The 16745-nt window shown below is 38.5% G+C and overlaps 1 protein-coding gene across 27 annotated transcripts in view; it reads right to left on the bottom strand.

Annotated features, from left to right (window-relative positions):
• The window catches only part of NRXN3 (neurexin 3), a 1680301-nt gene that overhangs the window by 1022752 nt on the left and 640804 nt on the right, over positions 1–16745 (bottom strand). For 21 of the 27 annotated variants that reach the window (XM_064375089.1, XM_064375093.1, XM_012476808.3 and 18 more), the window contains 2 exons: positions 15448–15651; positions 8732–8758 (listed from right to left, as the gene is read on the bottom strand). In XM_064375089.1, coding sequence (XP_064231159.1) covers positions 8732–8758; positions 15448–15651 — 231 coding nt within the window. The remainder of the gene's footprint in view (positions 1–8731; positions 8759–15447; positions 15652–16745) is intronic. The other 6 variants (XM_064375083.1, XM_064375085.1, XM_064375088.1 and 3 more) reach the window with 1 other exon arrangement.

Here is a 16745-nt window from a genome sequence, read left to right as displayed (position 1 = left end):
ACTCTCAGTTAATGTCCGTAGAATAAGTGAATGAGAAAGAACAAGGAAGAATGACAACATACGATATTTGCAGATACACGTTCATCTTCCTTCATGAAATTTTCCTTACTTCCAACCAAAATGTGGCCCAATCAGACTTCATGAAAACGTTTATTTTGTCAGAAATCTCCTATTTTACAGAAAAAGGAATACATAGTCTTTTAGATTATTAGGATAAGATGACAAATTAACACCTTGGTTAATTTTCTTCCTTTCATATTGACAAAAAGACAAAATGTAGTTTACAATTTTTAGGCTTGTACCTTGCATGTTGATTCTTAAGAATTTTGTATAAATAATAAATTAAGGTAAAGCAATGGATACAATTCATTACCTCATGCACTTACTTAAAAATTATTTACCAAGTATATACTATATTCAAGGTAGCTTCAAATCATAAAAATCATACAGTGGGCTGGATGTGGTAGCTCATGCCTGTAATCCCAGCACTTTGGGAGGCCGAGGTGGGCAGATCATGAGTTCAGGAGTTCGAGACCAGTCTGGCCTATATAGTGAAACCCCATCTGTACTAAAAATACAAAAATTAGCCAGGTGTTGTGGTGCACACCTGTAATCTCAGCTACCTGGGAGGCTGAGGCAGGAGAATCACTTGAACTCTTTCTCACTCTTTCTGTGTGCACGTGTGTGTATGTGTGGTGTGTATACGTATCTCCAAACTAGGTATACTAACTTTATATACCTGAACTATGTACACAAATTTAACATAATACAGCAGTTCAAATTGTGATTGATAAACACAACATGAGTCTATATACTGCCTCTCCTAACCTGATATTTAACAATAGAAGATATCTACTTGGCAGGGTATTTGCCTATTTTTAAGATGTTCAGATATAAAAAATGTATTCCTTTGCCTAGCAATCTTTCCGAGAGTTCAGCAGCTCTATTAACTTTGTTGCTATCAATATATTTTGCTATGGTCTGGATATAGTCTGTTCCCACGAAAAACCTATATTGAAATTTGATCCTCTTTGTGGTGGCAGTGCTCTGTGGGAGGCATTTGAGTCATGGGGTGAATCCCTCATCAATAGATTAATGCCCTCAGGTAGGAGTTAGTTACCTCTCCTTGTGCATGGGAATAGATCAGTTCCCTTAAGAGTGGGGTGTTAAAAAGAGTTCTTTTGATTCTTTGGTTTCTCTCTCTTGCTTTATCTCTCATCATGTGATCTCTTTGCACATACCAGCTCTCCTTCTGCTTTTCCTCCATGAGTGAAAGCGGTGTGAAGCCCTCAACTGATGCAGTTGCCCAATCTTGAAACTTTCAGCAACCAGAATCAAGAAACAAACAAACCTCTTTTCTTTGCAAATTACCCAGCCCCAAGTCTTCTATTATAGCAACACCAAATAGACTAAAACGTAAGTTGTGAGGGCCTGTGCTTTTAACTTCTTTTTCTCCTCCTCTTTTGCTGTTTTCTCTGCTTCTTCCTTTGATGAGACAAAGTAAACTCTCTTTTGGAAGCCACTTATTTGTAATGCAATAAACACCTCATCACATTTACTTTTTAACTAGGTGCTAGATCCCATTCCCTTGATTCTTTCTAAATTTCGTATGAAATTTACAGTTGAGGAAACTAAGAGTTGACGTAACTTGTCAAAGACATGTAGCTCATTTGTGGCATAGATAAGAGTTGAACCCAGGCTATTTGCCTCGTGTCCTCTTTGCTCTTCCTAACTGCACTAAATACCTGTCTGTGCTGAGATCTCAACACAGATCAATAATAATACAGGAGATAAATCACACTTTTACTTTTCTACATTATCCCTGTTTATTAAAACAAGATTAACATATGAAATGCTGCTATAATAGATTGCTATTAAAAGATTTAAAAGATTTCTGGTATACGTGGTCTCCAAAGTCATGAATGACAATGATCCCTATATATAGTTGAAAATGTAAAAGGATGAAAGTAAAAGACCTATGGGAAATGAACACGTGACAGCCACGTTTTGAAGAGCTATCTTAAGAAAATGAAAATAAAGTTTGATAATATGACGTGTGTTCCAAGAGCGAGGAGAAACAAATGCATATATTGCTGGTAGAAATATAAATTTGTAAAACCTCTTTGGAGTGCACTTTGGTAATATATATCAATATTTATAATGCATTTACCTTTTGACTCAGCAATTCTACTTGTAGGAATTTATCTAATACACCTTGTGCACATGTATGCATTAACTAATGAACAAAAATATATGCTTCTTACATTTTTAGTAGTAAAAAGTTGAGAAAAATTTAAATGTAGGGTGCTGATTTTATAAAATATAGTATCCCCATAAAATGAAATATTATGTGGCCTTCAGAAGGAATAAAATAAACCTATATATTACTACATGGAATAGTCTCTAAGACATTTTAAGTGGAAAAATAAAATTAGATGTAGAAGAGTATGTTGGTATTTGTGTCAAGGAGGAGGAGGAGCAGAAAGAAGACAAGGAGAAAACAGAGAAGAAGGACATAGTTATAATTATATGTTGTATACTCATAGGCTATCCCTGAAGGAAGACACAAAAAAACCCTGACAAATTTGATTGCCTCTGGGAAAAGAAGTTTGAGGACTAGGATCACGAGTGGGAAGAATTTTTACTATTTTGCCTTTTGTTCCCATATAATTTTATGAACTATTTAAAAATAAAACTAATCTGAATTAATATTTATTAAGAAAGATTTAATGTTATATGTTTAGGAAGCATCCCACTATCATGAAAATTTGGCTATTATTGATACTATAAATATTCTTCCACTTGAAGTGTTCTATATGTTACAAGAAATATAAAACATACCAAAAGAAGCAAAAATATGCGTTATGAAGGTAGAAAATCTCAAGTGTGATGCTCATAGCTGCTTATAGCTGCTTATAGTTTGACAGAGAATACATCACTATACATAGGCTCTTGTTTTATGATTTTCCATCTCTACTAAGATTCCAATAAGTGACATCACCAGGCAAATGGCTGATAGTAACGATCACTTGACTTTTAAAATGGATACCAAAGAGGGTTCTACAATTTCCTTTGAGAAAGACTTTAAATAGTGAAAGAAGTAAGCCCTCCTTATTGGTCTGAGGCAAGAGTTTCTGAGTTAAAGGAATGAGCTAAACAATTCAGCTCTGAGATTCTCAGATAAACCATGCCTAAAGATGAAATAACATATTCTGGTTCCATGGAGAGGAAAGACAGAGTAAAAGAAGGAGAAGAAAACCATAAGTTCAGCATAATGAACTGCAGCTCACTAAACTATGTCTAAATTAAGCAATGACCACTCACATGTTACTGACTTTTCAAAAGCACTGAAAATGAAGTCTGCTTAGAAAGTTAAGGCACAGAAACTAAGGGAAAGGCAGAAAGAGAGAAAGAAAGAAAAAGAGAGCGAGAAAGCAAGCAGGGAAGGAGGGTAGAGGGAAGTAAGGTAGAGGGGAGGAAGGTGGAGGGAGGAGGGGGGGAAGGAGGGAGGTGGGGGAGAAGGGGGAGGGAGGAAGAAGGGAAGGGAAGGAAAGGGGAGGGGAGGAGAGGTGATGGGAGGGGAGGGGGGAAGGAATTATCCAAGCAAGTCCAAGAGGAGAAATACTCAAACACTAGTAGCCTTGGGAGATACAATTTGCAGATATCATATCCTTGTGATGTTATTTTCATACATCTCTGAGATTACTGTGTATCTCTGTGATGAATCAACGATATCAAGGTATGTAGAAAATAGACAAGATCATCAAAGCTATTCTCTGACACAAATAACTCTATTGTGGCACTTGAGTGTCTTCAGGTCAATATATTTTTGTATAGCACTCTATTTCCTTTCTCCTCTGAGTCTAAGAAGAAAAAAATAAACCTTGTCACAGAAAAATTAGTGAGTCTTTAGGTTCAAAGTAATTAGTGAGAGAGATGTTGTTACATATACCTAAATGATCAGGCATCTACACAAACTCACAATTCCCATGCCACATATACACTCCATGTTAGAAAGATAATGAAAATGGCCACAACACAGAAGAATTAGCGTTTGAGAGGAAAGAGAGATAGAAAAAGAAAGGAAAAGTTGAAATTCATTAATATATGTTTACTAAATTCATTCAAGCTACACATAAAGCAATATTAGTTCTCTATATTCATTCATACTGCACATGGCTTGAAAGGGATAGAATAAATTAGGGGCTAGGAAGTCATAGGGCAAAGACACAATCAGACAAGGTCAAAGACAAAAAGCCATTTTCCATACTTTCCTTTGTGCACTCATCACACCAACGGGAAGTTCATACCTGTTTTCAGAACTGCATGCCTCTTAGGTTACCGCCAGCCTTATAGAACTAGAGCCATAGGAACAGGTCATTTCCTCCAGAAATTCTCCAGAAAACAGTTCTGTTTTGTTTGTTTGTTTGTTTAGACAGAGTCCCGCTCAGTCACCAGGCTGGAGTGCAGCGGCACGATCTCGACTCACTGCAAACTCTGCCCCCTGTGTTCAAGCAATTCTCCTGCCTCAGCCTGGCGAGTAGCTGGGACTACAGGTGTTTGCCACCATCTCCAGGTAATTTTTGTATTTTTTAGTAGAGACGGGGTTTCACCATGTTGGCCAGGATGGTCTCAATCTCTTAACCTTGTGATCCGCCCGACTCAGCCTCCCAAACTGCTGGGATTACAGGCGTGAGCCACCGCACCCAGCCGGCCCTGTTTTCTTTACCAGTGTTCCAGGTCACCCTAGAGTTCAATTCACCATGATGGCTGCCAACTCTGTTGTTCTTTTGCAATTTAAAAATAAATTCTAAGCTAGAACTATATGTATTAAATGTCTTCAAATACATTTCTGCCAGATGAATCAAATCCAGCAATGACCTTGATTCAACCAAAGACCTTGGTTTGCACTCTCTCTAATATATGTTTATTGATAGTAACTAGAGAGGAATTTATGGTGTGGTATTCTTGGAGGATTTGGAAAGCAGGGGTAGTAGGATTTGTAATGAATAATAATGAATATATCATAGATATTATGAGAAAAGACAAACTATTAAAAAAAGAGAAGTTAAGAAAGGGAGAAAGATACAGTGGCTGATTAGAATATTGTTTTTGCTTCTTGGTAGGAAATACTTGGCATGGAACTGGGCCATAGTCTCCAACAAAAGGGTCAGACAGCAAAACCAAAAGGAAGAAGGCTAGAAGAAAACTGCTTATTTTTTCCACCTCAAGATCACTGTCCTCTCTCATGGCCCACGGTTTCTCTTGATGCTGGAAGATCATCCTGCTTTCTCATGCTCTTGTATCTATTAACTGGTGTCACAGAATGCCTTCGAAATAGGCATTTCCCAGAAAAAAACAATATTTTATAACAGAGAACAGCGGGAAAAAAATAGCTGATGTCATTCAGTATTTTACCTGAGTGACTTTTCAAAGGACTGGCATCCTAAAAAAGAACGACTAGAAAAGTTCACAAACTTATAATCCACCTTGATTCAAATTTAATTCAGTATTTCCCTTCAAGGGGGAAAAAAAGAAGCTCTGTTTTTAAAATTAAGCAAGGTACCCTATGACTTCTATTGAAGTAACAGCAAGAGGTAAGGCTGAGGGAAAGGCCCCTCCCTCTCAAACCCAGGGTGCAAATACTCTCACAGTTGAAAATCAAGGAAGAGCAAGGACCTGCACACCTATTACAGAAACAACTTGAGATCCTGTAACAGGTCGAGCTATGAAATCTGACAGGGAGTCAATAAGAAGAAGGGCTTAGAAGTTCGAATCACGTACACCCTTTTTCTCTCCAAATTTAATTGCACAGTCTTCTCAAACTTTTCCACTTAAATGCCAATAATACCAGGAATGAAATAGAGAAGATACACAATAAAAATGAAATGCCTTTGAATTCTTATTCTTTTTTTTCTTAAACATTCATGCTTATTTGCATTCTTCTACATAATTTATCGATGTGGTTTCAATTTAAACTTTTACTCGAGATTAAAAATTAAAATTAGCTTCAGAAAAAATACATAACCCTAGATGCATGGTTACACTGTTTAGCTCTAAAGCTGTTCGATTACTTTAAAAGACCCATGTGTATTGGTTTTTTCTAGTCGAACACTGTTTAGCCAGTGAACATTGTATTATGTCTCTGATATTATATTTCCAACACTATTAATGTTCCTAGTATGGTAAAGGTTTATTATGAAAATCTTAGAAATAATTTCCAAAATCTAATCTTGATTCTTTACCTAAGTATTGAATTGAAATCAGTTATATTCTTTCTATGGTTTGTGATCAAAGCTGGGAACATACCTCTGCTGACATATTTTCTTCTCAATGCTATTTTTGGTGGTTGAAAATAGAAAATATTTAATCAAATTAAGAAAATCTGCTGTCATCTGTGTCACTATCTTCCCAACAGAGAGAATCCTGGAAATTGCCTTATGATGGCTTTCTGTGGCTGATCATACAGAATACATGGGATTGACTTCATGAGAAAGCATGGAAAGAGAAAGCAAAAGCAAATCCTGATATCCTGATAAAATAATTGCCTCAGTTCCCTGTTCTCCAAATAAGTCTCTGAAGCTAGAAGATGCTAGATGTAGCTTCGGTTATGAGGCTTTCCACCTTCATGCTAAGTTTCTACCTTATTTCCTTCTGAAAACCAGTGCAAAAGGAAAGAGAAAAGATTTCCATAGAAATGCTATTAAAATTTTTTTTTAAAAAAGCAAGACACAAATGACTACATAACAATTTATGTAATTCCATTGACATGAAATTTCCAAAAAGGCATATTTATTGGAACAGAGCACATCAGTAGTTACCTAGGACCATGTAGTTACCTAGGACCATGGGTAGGAGCAGAGATTAGCTGGAAAAGAGTAGAAAGGAAATTCTGGGAATGATGGAAATGTTCTAAAATATGATTATGGTGATGTTTGGACAACTTTATAAGTTTAATTATAGTCCTTGAACTGTTGTAGGTTTATGACGGGTAAATGTAGCGGTATGAAAATTAGACCTCAATAAAGCTGCTTAGAAAAACAAACAAATCAAAAAAAAAAAAAAAGAAAGAAAGAAAGAAAGAAAAAACAGGAACAGAAAACTCCAGGCTTTGGAGAGAAAGGATATTTCAATTAGGCTTTTAATGATCTAAATATCACAACAAATTTCTGGCTAATTAGAAATATTTAAACACAGAAAATAGGGCATTGCTTAAAATAACTGTAAGTGATGCCAAGTCAAGGATAAAGCACTCATTTTGGAAGTAGTTGCTTATATCGATATTTTCAATGTCTTCGTTTTGTGTTAACTTAGATGGGACATTTGCACCCCACCAAAAGTAGAATTGGGCTTTATTAGTTTGTCATGCCCATAATATAGCTTCCACCAAGAAAGAACTTTAAATTAGCACCTATAAAAGACTTATTAGGATGAAATCAGCAAGTAAACCAAATGTAGAAGTTGGATTTTTCCTTTTGTTCCTACAGAAAGACTCTGCGAGGAAAGAATTTTAAAAATGATGAGATTATGTGGAAAATTACACGTGCCAGATGTTCAACTAATCCAGTTTTTCTTCTCCTGAGTGCACTAGAAGATGACATTTCCCAGCTTCCTTCACAGGTAGGATGGAGTCATGTCTAGCAAATAAAATATGACTAGAAGTGATGTTTCTTACTTCCAAGCAAGGCAATAAAACCTACTGCACACCACTCAAGCTCTCTCGCTCTCTTTCTCTTCCCTATGGATACAGCCAGAAGTAAAGAACTCCAAGATGGTGGACCCACCTCATGGAAGGATCCTAGATCCCTGGATTGCCTCTTTGAAGAGAGTTATCTGGGAAAACTGCCCAATTAGTATTGGACTTTGCCTGAACAAGAAATAAACTCTTCTTTTGTTGAGCCATTATAATGTTGGGATTGCTTGTTACAGTAGTTAATCAGCCTAATATAATATGCTATAGTATATATCAAAGCATATGTCTTCCTTTTTTCCTTTCATCATCTAGGCCTATTCTTTCTCTTGTGCCTATTCTTCTATTTATCTTCATATTCTCCTTCTATGTTGACTCCAGTTAGTGTTTACTTTTAATGAACAGGAAGAAACACATGAGACGTTTTCATCCTGTACCTTGTTAGAACCCTTTTTCAAGAACGAGGGTATCTGAATGGGAGAAGGTGAAAATAATATTATAATTCTTCCTTTTGCAGAGTCAGTCTCAAGTCTTTGGTTGAAGCGTTGGCTTATCACGAGTAGCAGTGATCTGCCCACCCTGTTAGAAGTTCCCAACGGTGATAAACACCAGGAAAGAAATGTCAGAGTTGGCAGCCACCTCTGGGTCAAGAACTTTGCTTTTATTTTCTGAAGTGTTCGGTAGTGGAGAAGTGCATGCTGGTTGCCCTAAAGTTTTTTGTTCACTCTCAGAGTTACTTCCCAAAGACAATAAATGATCTTTCCTAGTTGATTTTTCACTATTTCAATGTGCCCTTGCCTTGTTTTCTTCATATAGAGCAAATGCAAGGAAAAAAAGAGAGGACCTACCCAGAAACCACGCCCCGAACCACACTCAGCCCTTCACCCTCACCCAGTCCCCCATCTTCTTAGCCCCAGTTCCCCCCAACTCCATTGTTAAAAGAAAAAATAATTCAAATAAAAAACAGCTCATAAAACAGTAAACAAAATAAAGTCAGTTTTTTTTTTTAAAGAACAAAATGAAACTTGAGGGAAAACTTACTGGAGTTACAGTTTATCCTGATACAGTCTAGATGGGGAAAAATAAATGAAAGATGAAATTGCATCCTTCAAGGTAACAGCTGCAGACATCCAAAAACAATCAGTCCACCCTTCCGGGGACAGACACACGTAAGAAATGTGGCCATTTTATATATATACAGTATGTACAAGTTTAAGGGTGGGTGTATATGTACAGTATATTATTTAGTAAAGTTGGATACATATATATATACACACACACACATATATATACACATATGTATAGAGATATATACTGGTATACATATATATCCACAGTAGACACCAAGCATGTTTTGTTTTGTTTTTTAAAAAAAACCTATTCATTTATATAAAGTATTTCAAACCTGGAGTTTAAAATATTAATTTTGTTAAAACTTGGAAAATAGGCAAAAATTTCCCCACCAAATGTAGGTTATATTCTATTTTTCCCTGTAATTTATTTTCTTAAAATTCATTTTTAAAAGTAGCATTAATAAAATTTTTGTATTAGTATTCCAAAGATATATCACCAGTCTGACACATTGTATCCTTTAAAAAATCTGCCCATTAAGTTTCTCAGTGAAGTATTTAACCCTTTCTCTTTTTCTAAAAACAAACTCCCTCCACCCTCTCCCTAGGTTGGTCCCCAAATGCTGTAGAAATGTGCATAGGCAGACTTGCCATATTCCTCAGAGGTAAGGAAAGGGTTAACACCACCTGGTCATTTCCTGTCATAAAATGGCCACTTGCAAACAGCTAACCGCACAAACACCCATCCCAGATTTTAGAGAGGTGGGGTCGGGTGTAGGGTCAAAGGAGATGTTTGATGTTATCACAGTGAACTGGGTTCTCTGATTGCTAGTGATTCAAAGGCTCCCAGACCAACCCCCTCAGGAAGCCCATCTCTGTCTTCCTGCCTGAATGCTCAGACTGAATCAAGTGCCCACAGCATTCAGGGAGAAGGCAAGACAGGCACGTGTGGAGGAGGTCTCGGCACCTTTGACCTCCCGCGTATTTCACGCTGTGATTCTGCATCTTGAGGAGAGAAAACTTTTTGGTTTTGGTTTCACTGTTTTAAATGGGAAAGGAAGGGAAGAAAAGAGTGACTAATTGGCCAGTGCTGGTAATCATACAAGGTATTCTGTGCCAGAGATCAGCATATCTATCACTGTATTAATCTCTGCTTGAGTCATGTACACACAATATAGAAGTCCTTGAATAGAATCAGTGCGCGGTAGTAGGGGGCTGGGCAGAAAATGTCAGAGAAAGGTCTCAGGTTAGTTGTTACCAAGCTGCCCAGTTCAGCCTAAGGTTGGTTTATCACGGTGGAAATTCCAATAAGGATTTGTTTACCATCGTATATTAAAAGGTAGAAGCAAAATTATTATTTTTTTAAAGTATGAAAAGTAGAGGGGAAAATATAGTCACAAAGTACTCTTGTTCTGCCTAAGCTGACCCAATAGGTTTTAGAGGACTTGTCAAGGATGATGCCACCATGTGAATTCCCCAGTTAATCATTTTAAAGGAGTAAGAATAAAGGGCAGAATGAAGCTATGTGAAATCTGGAGAGGAGCCATTTAAAACACCCAGTTATTCTGAGGAAGGAGGCAGAATGCTTATTTGTTCCCGAGAAGAACATCTCTTGAGAAAAATCTGGGTTTGGTTTCGTGCGGTTAGGTTTGTCATGTGTCGTCAACCGCAACAGAAAAGTGGGAGCAAACAGCCCTGGAGCAACTGGTACGATCACCAGACAGAGGAGGCCGTGCCCCTGGTGAGGACCGGAAGGAGGGAGGGAAGGGAGGGAGGAAGAGGTGGTGGCTTCAGCTACTGACTGCACCTACCATCACCCAAAGCTGGAGAAATGTCCCTTCCTGACACATTAAAGAGAGAGGGGAAACTGGTGTACGGGCTTGCTTATGACAGAGGAAGAGTGAGGATTTTATTATTAGATAAGAAGCTGGCCTAGTGAGAGGTGCTGGCTTGGGCTCACCTTTACGAGTCACCCAAATGATGTCATGTAAAGTGGATGGGGTCTTTAAACCAATGCGAAGGCTTGGAGCTTTCAAAATGGCAGACAGTTTGTTTACTTTACATCAATACGTGAAGAATTACTTTGTTATTTTACCTGAAGAATAAATGGTTTGAGAAGGAAGATCTATCCCAGAACCTTCTTAATAGGCTCTGAGGGGGGTGTTCTTGTTACTGAATGTATGTGTATGTATGTATAAATATGTGTGTGTGCATGTATACACACACATGCACACACATATTTATATATGTGGTTCTTTTAAATAAGAAAATGAGTGAAAGAACTGAGTTGGAAAGGCAATCTCCTTTAGATCTACCTTTGGTAGCAGCCAGAGTTTTTTTCTTGGCTTGAAAAAAGTCTATGTCTTGACATGTCTTTTGACGTTTGTATGTGCGTATCTGTGTGTTGCCTGCTTTAACTTTTTTTTTAATTATGGGAAATGATAAGAAAGTTTTTCCTTTTTTTTTTTTTTTTTTGAGACAGAGTCTCACTCTATTGCCCAGGCTGGAGTACAATGGCGCAATCTTGGCTCACTGCAACCTCCACCTCCTGGGTTCAAGCAATTCTCCTGCCTCAGCCTCCTGAGTAGCTGAGATTACAGGTATGCACCACCATGTCAGGCTAATTTTTGTACTGTAGTAGAGACAGGGTTTCACCATGTTGGCCTGGCTTGTCTCGAACTCCTGACTTTGTGATCCGCCCACCTCAGCCTCACAAAGTGCTGGGATTACAGGTGTGAGCCACTGCTCCTGGCCAAGAAAGTTTTTCTCATTGGTGAGCTTTGGGTTGAGCATGGGAGAGGTAAATGTTTCTAAGAGCTGTGTGTCTTCAATAATATATACAATAAACAGTAGGAGCAAGTCCACATTTCTAGAGAGAGAACATCTGGAGAATTCAAATGCAATTAGCCAAACTGCCTGTCACTCCCTCAGAGTCTCTGCCATTGAACAAGGGCTCCTGGCACTCTGCTAAGGATCTTTTAAAGGCTTTGCCCATATCAACGGTCTTTTCTCTCATGCAGCTCAATTCAAACTGGGCACGGAGGAAAATGGAGACTCCCTCTGTGCATGTTTCAAAGGTGACCATCATGAAAATAGTTGGAAGTCATTAAGACTGACACATCACTGACCCATAGTCCTGATCCGTGAAGGGAGCAAATAACCCATGCTGATCTAGCAGTTTAGAGACATGGGTTCTAGTTCCAGCTCTGCCTCCAACTTCTTATGTAAGCTTTGAAAAGTTGTATTTCTGTCTGTGCTACACATCTGTAAAAGTAAGCATAAAAAGACTTGATTGATTTATCTCACAAAATAATCATGAGATTATAATAAGACAAGGTCTTTTAAATCTTTAAATATGCTGTAATAATAAAAGGTTGTAGCTTATAATTCTAAAGGATCAAAATATGGTTGATCCAAAGTCAACCTCTCAACTTTTTAAAAGTGGTGTTGTGTTACAGGATGTTTCTCATACCTGTGAGCACCACGTATGGCTCCCTGCAGAAGACAAAGCCATTGGAAAACCCTAGTCTCCTTGACGTTTGGAAGATATGTTACATCAGATAAATATATACTAGGCTTTTACATCATGAGTGTATATGTGTGATCGATTTGAAATAAACTAAAATATTATTAGCACATGAGTTGAAAAAACACAACTTGAATAGAGTGAGGGAGCAAAGTGATCGTCTGGAATTAGTTTTGGTGGAATGCATGTGAAGGCAGACTCTACTTGGAGACATTTTCTTCTACAACCAAGAAAAAGGAAATATACATTCCTGGCACAGAGGAAGAAAATATTTACAAAGGGGCATATTTTGGGGAGGGGATGGAAGGAAAACATTTAAACAAAGCATGGATATGAAGAGCTGCATCTACACAAGTGTAAGAGTTTAAGTTCAGTTTTCCATGTCAGGAAGGAAAGCCGTAATTATGATGAACCATATCCTTCAGGGTAAAAAAATTAACTACTGCTTCTGGACAAGCACAGTACTCTCTTCAGACAGGCTACCTCTCTTTTAACTGAGATTGTTCAACTCAGCAGGAGGTAGATTGAAATTGTAACAAAAGAAGATAAAGGCAAAAAAACAAAAATAGCAAAGTCTATTGGAAAAGAATATCTCCCAGATTTTGGTTAGAATTTAAAATACAAAAATAGGCCAGGTGCAGTGGCTCATGCCTGTAATCCCAGCACTTTGAGAGGCAGAGGTGGGCGGATCACCTGAGGTCAGGAGTTCGAGACCAACCTGACCAACATGGAGAAACCCCGTCTCTACTAAAAATACAAAATTAGCTGGGATGGAGGCACATGCCTGTAATCCCAGCTACTCAGGAGGCTAAGGCAGGAGAATCGCTTGAACCTGGGAGGCAGAGGTTGTGGTGAGCAAAGATCATGCCATTACACTCCAGACTGGGCCACAAGAGTGAAACTCAGTCACAAAATAAAATAAAATAATGCTTCTAGGAATGCACGAGACCTATGACTAACTCAAGGTGTACGTGTGTATGTGTGTGTGAAAGAGAGAGAATGAGAATCTGTATACCTATTTCCTTATTTGCCTTTTTTTGCCTTTTCTATAACTAACTCAAGGTGTATGTGTGTATGTGTGTGTGTGAGAATCTGTATACCTATTTCCTAAATACCTTTTTATTTCTATCCCTGCTGACCCCAGTTTTTCCTCCTAAGATATGAGACCTGTCAAAGTTGACACTCTAATCTTTACTAAACAACATCTAATGGGGAAAAATATGTCTGTTTAATGACACAGCATGCACTCCCTCAGGATCCCACAGGGCTGAATCATTCTCATATGTTTGTTTCTCTCTGACTTTGAAATAGATCCAGAGATAAAAATTGTCTTCCTCATCTTTTTCAGTGAGCTAGTCAGGGGGTTGTATTTGGTTCTGTTTTTTCATTTCTTCTGCTGCTTTTCTGACAAGGAGAGAATCAGCTGCTGGCTGTTGGTTTTAGGTAACACACTCTTACATTGATTTAAGGTGGGGAGGATGGTGCAGGGATGGAAGGTAGTAGGGTCAGGGGTATGCCAGTCTCTGTAGGCTGCTCAGTACGCTGTGTTCTCAAGGCTGTTTGCTATGCGGGCCGCAGGCTTTGGGCCTTTGAAGGGTTGAATACCATCTTTTGATTTACCATGGTTGATGGTGGAGAGGATTGGAAACTCAAGAACACACGCACACAAAAAGGTCCAGCAAAAATAATAGTAGTAAAAAAACATAAAATGACCAAACGCACACATACACAAACAAAAGAAAAACCAAGAGACACACTGACAACAGAAATCAAATGAAGTTGGACCAGAAAAAGGGCACAGTGTCGTAAATGCTGCAAACTAGAAGAAACAAAAAAGACGTAACTAAATAAGTCACTGCTCAAAACAGTCCTTTGTGTCCCAGAGATTTCAGGTTATGGTGTAGGCATTTTCCAAGTGTGTCCAGTTGACCCAACAGCAGATAAGACTGGTATGGATTCAAAAACCCCACCTTCCCACCAGGACATCTAGCCCTACATAGGATCTTGCATCTGGTACATTTGTTCATCATTTCTTCTCCATGGCTCTGACAAACCATTGCACTCAACTCTTTATAAGGTATCACTATATCCAAACACATCCTACATACCCAAATAAATCCAACAGCTTAGAAAGTTTGGACCCAGCTATCTCAGTAATCTTATCAATGCTGGGTATTGACTCTCTGCTGATTAGAAATAGCAGAAATAGAGGGTTTTTTTCTTTCCAAAAACCAAGAAGACCCCAATCTCTATAGAATATCAGTTAGAATTCAGTAAAGGTCAATAGCAGAAGAGAATATGAGGCCATAAATAGGAAAATTTCCAAAGATTCTGTTATAGGTACTTACAATGAAAGAGAAAATCCTATTCCAATAAAGCTACAAATTTGAAGTCATAATTTTTCAACTCTGAGGTAAAACAGAAACGTACTATGCGAGGAGAAGAGTGTTATTAGTGAGTGTTAGTACAAGGTAACAACCTTTGCACAAAGGGATGCTGAGTGATGGCTAAGAATGTCAAGAAAAATGGGTATACTTATCAGGAGCCACATTTTCCTTCCACGTGTCACAGACTCTCAACTTAGGGATTTTCCAAGGGAACAACAATCTACTTGTCCTCCCACTAGGAGAAGGTCAAAGGAGATATCAGTGTCATCAAGGCCACCAGAATTCTCCATTTAAATAGTAACTGTGGAGCTAGAAACAATGTACTTCTCACACTACCCACAGAGTTTAATTTCCTACAACCTCACGTCCACATTTTGCCTCCACTTCCTGCCCTGTCCCTGCCCTCAGCTTCGACTGTTTTGAGTGGTGACCAAGGAGTTGGACTTATGGGAATATGATTGATCAAAAGATGGACCAAAGTAGCGTGTTTTACACAAAGCTAAACGATTCCAAAAAACAAGAAAGGAAACTTAGAAAACAAATAATCTAGTAAAGAAATCACCATTGTCAGAAACCAGAAATTGACATCAAAACCTCATGCAGAAACAAGGAGAAGGTGTTTGTTGCTGTTGGGTTTTATCCTTGGTCTATTAAACAAGAGGTGAGCAGCTAACTTTCAAGAAACAAACAAAGAATTCAATCAAACCAATGAAAATCAGAAAAGAAAGGGAAGACAAGCCCAAACAGAGTGGCAGAGGGTACTTCATACGATACCTAAGTTAACCATGAGCTTGACACGCCCCCCGTCCAGCTCCAGACGCAGGGTATCAGCAGAGTCCCTGGAGGTTGTAGCCACCAGCAACCCATAAGCTCGCTGGGACATGAAGCGGAAGGACACGTCCTCTGCCTCCGTGTGCATGACCATGGGCATGATGATCTTCATGTACATGCTGCCATCATAGCTCAGGATGGATGCCTCTGCCAAAGAAGAATGGAGAAGATCATTAGGATGAAGGATGTCAGAGTTTCCAAATACCCCTTTGCTTTCAAGCTAAGCAAAGTAGAGAGGGTGCCAGATTTGTAGCCTAGTGACTTGTTTTTGATGAACCCTTTTTGTTGCCCCCTTTTTAACTGTGTGACCCTGGGCAGACCACTTAAACTCTGAGGCTCTATGTCTTCATTTGTAAAGGGATTATGACACTGGTACCTTCCCTACCAAGCCCATAGACTTTGTCGAGAGTACCAAATTAAATAATGAATGTGAAGATATTTTGAAAAAGTGAAAATACCCCCACAAATAGCATTGTTTGCAATTCTGTATACTATAGATAAAACACAAGTACATAAAACACAACTTAGAACCCCTGTATTTCACGAAGAATAGGAGGAGAGCAGCAGTTTATAACCACCACAGCAGACAAATCGATATTTACCAGAGAGCTTTTAGAGGCAGGAAAAAGTAGCAGCATGGTCTGGCATCATAACATCCCCAGTTCCCAGACATTGTGAGAGTTTGTTTGTCCCATTCAAAGAATATCTGATAGAGGCAGAGTTAGAACAACAACATAAAGCTAATGACACCCTTGAAAAACTATTTTACTTTTATTCAAATAGGGAAAGATGAAAAGTCATTATTATTATTATTAGCATTATTATTATTGTCATTATTATTTTGAAACAGAGTATCACTCTGTTGCCCAGGCTGGAGTGCAATGGCACAATCTTGTTTCACTGCAGCCTCTGCCTCCCTGGTTCAAGCAATTCTCCTGCCTGAGCCTCCTGAGTAGCTGGGATTACAGGCACATGCCACCATTCCCAGCTAATTTTTGCATATTTTGTAGGGATGGAGTTTCACCATGTTGGCCATGCTGGTCTTGAACTCCTGACCTCAAACAATTCACCCACCTTGGCCTCCCAAAGTGCTGGGATTACAGGCGTGAGCCACTGTGCCTGGCTGAAAACTCACTTTTATTTGATACCTTCCTCAGTCTAATCACTTTGGTCAGGACCCCCTGCAGACCTTCCCCAACAATATGTTACCTCAATTAATGCTATAGTATGATTCTATTACT

Source organism: Aotus nancymaae, unplaced genomic scaffold (genome assembly GCF_030222135.1).
Source record: "Aotus nancymaae isolate 86718 unplaced genomic scaffold, 86718_ANA_hifiasm-v0.15.2.pri h1tg000011l, whole genome shotgun sequence".
Lineage (NCBI taxonomy): Eukaryota > Metazoa > Chordata > Mammalia > Primates > Aotidae > Aotus > Aotus nancymaae.
Note: the sequence above shows the minus strand (reverse complement) of the source record. Positions and strands in the feature narration are given on the sequence as shown.